Source organism: Monoraphidium neglectum (assembly GCF_000611645.1).
Source record: "Monoraphidium neglectum strain SAG 48.87 unplaced genomic scaffold scaffold01911, whole genome shotgun sequence".
Classification (NCBI taxonomy): Eukaryota; Viridiplantae; Chlorophyta; class Chlorophyceae; order Sphaeropleales; family Selenastraceae; genus Monoraphidium; species Monoraphidium neglectum.
This window is the reverse complement of record NW_014011717.1, coordinates 1-4239: the sequence shown is the minus strand read 5'-3', so window position 1 is coordinate 4239 and position 4239 is coordinate 1. Positions and strand designations below refer to the sequence as shown.

General features: G+C 63.7%; 1 protein-coding gene across 1 annotated transcript; it reads right to left on the bottom strand.

Moving 5' to 3' along the window:
• Window positions 1–2179: 2179 nt before the first annotated feature.
• Window positions 2180–3524, bottom strand: MNEG_9367 (phosphoesterase, PA-phosphatase related-family protein; the record flags this gene model as incomplete). Its single annotated transcript, XM_014042160.1, has 4 exons — window positions 2180–2354; window positions 2597–2651; window positions 3015–3123; window positions 3453–3524. The coding sequence occupies 4 exons, from the start codon at window positions 3522–3524 to the stop codon at window positions 2180–2182; spliced, it is 411 nt and encodes a 136-aa protein (XP_013897614.1).
• Window positions 3525–4239: the final 715 nt, after the last annotated feature.

The window sequence follows — 4239 nt, the reverse complement described above, 5'->3', positions numbered from 1 at the left end:
TCCCGCTGGCCCACCCAACCTCGGACCCAGCTGATCGAGATCATGCACAACAACAAGATGCCGGTCGACGACGAGACGTGGAGCCGCGTGGAGGAGCACCTCTCGTTCTCGTACTTCACGCCGAGAAGTTTCCGGTCCTCAAGCGACGGCAAGGGCGGCGCACAGTGAGGGTGGGCGGCGGGCGGCCGTGCACGTGGTGGTCCCCCTGCCCGAAAATGCCAACAACAGGCCCGAACAATCGTGCGGGCGAGCCCGCCGCATGCTGTCCTGTTTGGCTCCGCGGATTGCACCTGTCGTCTCTTCACTGCGAATTTGCTGCAGGCGCTCGGGCGCCGCGCGCGGCGCGTCGCCGGAGCGCGCCTGGCTGGGTCCCTAAATTGACGCGCCCGTGCCTTGCCATCATCCTCCCCCCCTATCCTTGACATGCTTCCTTTGGTTCCCCATCCCCTGTATGATGCTTTGTCATGTGCCCCGTTGATACCACAGCCCGAGCCTTTCTCCCAGCACCCCGCGCCACTGCGCCGTGGGCTGCGGCGCCGCGTCCGTTGGGCGCGAGGCGCGCGGTCGGCCGCAGGGACGCGACGCCTTCGAGGGCGTTTGAAGTCGCAGCCATGACGCGTGGACGTGGTGCGGTGTCAAAATTTTGGTTGAGGGCGTTCCCAGCACTCTCATTGCGTTGCCACGCCACGCCTCGCCGCCCCCCCCCCCCACGTGGAACTTGGTCACGCATTTATGTACACTGCACCCCTGGTGCCGTTCGCCGTGCCCTCCGTCTTGCGTATGCCGTCACACCTTGGCTCTGCTCCAAAGCCTCGCTTCCGCCGGCGCTCCCGGGCCCCCAAAAACGCGCCAAGGCGGGGGCGGGGGCATGCATGCAGCTGGAAGCTGCAGTGCCACGCCGCCCCCTGGCCAGGATAAGCCTCCCGGTGGACCCCCAGGCGGCCGTGGACGCCACCCCAACATCCTGCCGCTTCGCGCACAAACAGATACCCTCGCAACTCTCCAGCCCGTGCGCAGCCCCCGCGGCCTCTGCCGGGGACGGACGGACGGACGCCGCACATTTTTCCGCCGCCGCCGCCGCCCGCGCCGGGCGCGTACGCACCGGCGCCCAACCTTGAACGCGCGCCGCCGCTTGACAGTACCCGGGCAGCCTTTGGGCCGCAAGCTGTGTCCAACTCGCTTTGGTCGGATGTGCGCAAGCATCACTCTCTGCGCTGGCGGCAGTTGTAAAACCCTGAGCTGGATTTAAAATGCATCTGCTGCTTTGCGAGTGGCGAGCTGTCATGACGCATCAAATCCTGTCCAGGCAGCGAGCCCAATTATCAAGCAGCTGCATGCAACGAGAGAGTTTACTGTTGCTTCCGGTCCGCAGTCATAGTTTCATGCAACTGCAACTTCATTGTGTACGTTTGTGCACTCTTTCGGCGAAGGGCGGTGCATGTGTTTGTTATGACAGGACAGAGGAGGCAGCAAGGAAGCACGGCAACAGTAGCGACCTCAACAATGCCAGTGCGTGCAGAATGCCACTGGCGCACGTCTCGACGTATGCACGATGCGCCTGGAGGGCGCACAGCTGCCAATTTTGATGACGCATGCGCTCAGTGTTTGCGGCAGCAACGCGCAGCGCCTTTCGGCGCGCATGGACAAAGGCAGGCATTGCGGGCGCCCCACGTGCCGGACCGCGCCATGACCCACACGAACAGCAATCAAAGCACGTCAACGAGTTTTTGCAGTGGTTTGCTGCAGTGCTTGGTTGCAGGTCGCTTTCGTTCCGCCCTGCAGTCACCACACCAAAACCTCTGGCCGTGCGCGGGCTGCAGGTCGCCAGCCGCCGATGGCGCACGGCACCAAAAGCGGCCCTGGCCACGCCGTCAGGCTCAGACAGGCGTAGCGCCCCTACGCTCGGCCGACATTGGCACTCTCAACTGCAGCGTGCCGCGCCCTTCGAACCCCCCATTCGCAACGCAGGGAGGCGCTGGCATCAGTGTCTAACGGCTAACCACCGGGGCGCTGCAGGGTGACGCTTTCGACCTCTGCCCTTCAATCTATGCCCGTGAAAAAAACGGCGCCGCCATCCACAGGCCCCGCGCACAACCTTGCCGAGAGGCGCCCTCTCGGCTACCGCCCGAGCCCGCGCCCTGAAGCTGCCGCGCAGCTGCCTCGCAGCCGCCGCGGCCGCTCAGCCGAGAAGAGGGTCGTGCAGCGCGCCGCCGCCGCCCTCCTCCAGGCTCTCCCCTGCTGGCGCCGCCGCGGCGGCGGTGTCTGTGGCCTCGGCCGCAAGCGCGGCGGTCTTGCCGCGCCGCGCAGCCGCGCCGCCGCGCGTCCTGGGCTCGTCGCACGAGGGGTCGAAGGGGCTGCGGCGCGCGTGTGGGTGTGGAGAGGCAGGCGAGCGGTCAATCGGTTACGTCACGCGACCCGGGGTGACGCCTGGTTGCGCGTGTCGCTGCGAGCACCACCGCCGCCACCATCTGATTGAGCTGGGTGCGCCTGATGCGCGGCCGCACACAGCGTGCAAAGCATGGCTGCATGGCTCAGCCGAACCCAACAAATATGCATGCCGGTCGTGCAGGCTAATCAATTCCCAATGTCCACGCACCTGGGGTAGTTGAGGTGGTAGGCAAACGCGCCGCTCGCCAGGCCGAGCGCCATGCCTGGGGGCCGGGGGGTCAGGGAGGCCGCAAACTTGGGGTCGATACTCTTGTCATAAGTCATAAGCACACAAGATTATGAATACGAATTCAATGCTCTGGGTAGTGGCGCAGCTGAGATGAGACACAATACCAACTCGCCTGCCCCCATGCGACACCGATGGACGTCGCATGCATGGCGATCGCGCTGCGCAGCACCCCCAGCGTGCAAGCGCCGCCGCAGGTCTGTTGCGCTCCTGATTGCCGCCGCCTCGCTCAGGCGTCAGGCCGCCTCGCCGTCGCCGCTGAGTCAGCACTGCAAGATTCCGCGGAATGCACGTGTTGACTGGAACATCTTGAAGATAGTTTATCTGGTGGTTTGCTCACCGCAGTTGACGTCTGAAAAGTCGTGCTTGTAGCCGGCCACACGGCTCATGGTGATGAAGGTGGCCAGGCCCAGCGGCAGCAGGCACAGCACGGCCTTTGCAAAGTGGCCCTGGGCGCCGCGGGGATGGGCGGCAGGCGGGCCGGCCGGGGGAGGGAATGGGTTTGTCGGAGAAAGGGACATTCATGTGGGTGTTGGAAGAAAAGCGGAAAGGCTTTGATCAAACCAGGCAGCAGGGGTGCTGGTGCTTGCCTCCTGCCCACGCCAATGGCTCCGCCGACTCTCCGGCCATTGGCAGAGGTAAAACCGCATTAACAAGCTGATACTTTCGAGCTGCAACAGCTGCTCCCCAAAGAGTGGTGATGGAGTCGTGGCGCCTGCAAAGCCCTGTGAGGCCCCTGTACAACCAGAGAGGTCGGCCCCCGTCCACCGACGCGCACCGGCCCGGCGGAGGTGAACAGGCGGGCCTTGGCGCACAGGTAGAGCGATGTGACCGTGAACACGGCAAACATCTCTGCGGCGTGGCCCGAAGGGTAGGAGGTGCGGCCATCCTCTATCGTTTGGGGGTCGTGGGTGGACAGGCGCGCAAACCTGGGGGCGGCGGTCGGTGAGGTGTAGATTGGCGGTTGATTGGTGGGTCCGTGGGTGGGTTGGTTGGTTGGTTGACTGGTTGACTGGTTGACTGGTTGACTGGTTGACTGGTTGACTGGTTGACTGGTTGACTGGTTGACTGGTTGACTGGTTGACTGCTTGGTTGGATGGTTGGTTGAAAAGGTTGTTTGGTTTAGTTGTTATTCGTTCGGCTTGCTTTTATGTGATTGCTTGCTTAATTACTTTGGTTGGTTGGTTGGTTGTTTGGTCGGTTGGTTAGTTGGTTGGTTGGTTGATCTCTGTGTTCGGGACTGGCCGTGTTTCGGAATTTATGTTGCAGGGGTGCTGCAGGCGTCATAAACACCACACCAACCCCGCAGCTTCCCTTCTGCCGAGCCGCAGCAGATCGGGCGCGGCTCCTGCACGCCAGCCCGGAGCCCGGCGGCGGTGGCTGAAGCTGCCAGGCCAAGGCCTGGGCCGTTTTGGCCTGGACTGCGGGGGAGTAGACTGCACGCGCGCGAGCTCACCAGTCCGGCCTGAGCCGCCCGACCAGGTTCATCCACTTTTTAAAGCTGCACTCGACTGCAAAGGCCTCCAGCACAGATAACATGAGGTGGTGCCTGGTGTGTGTGTGTG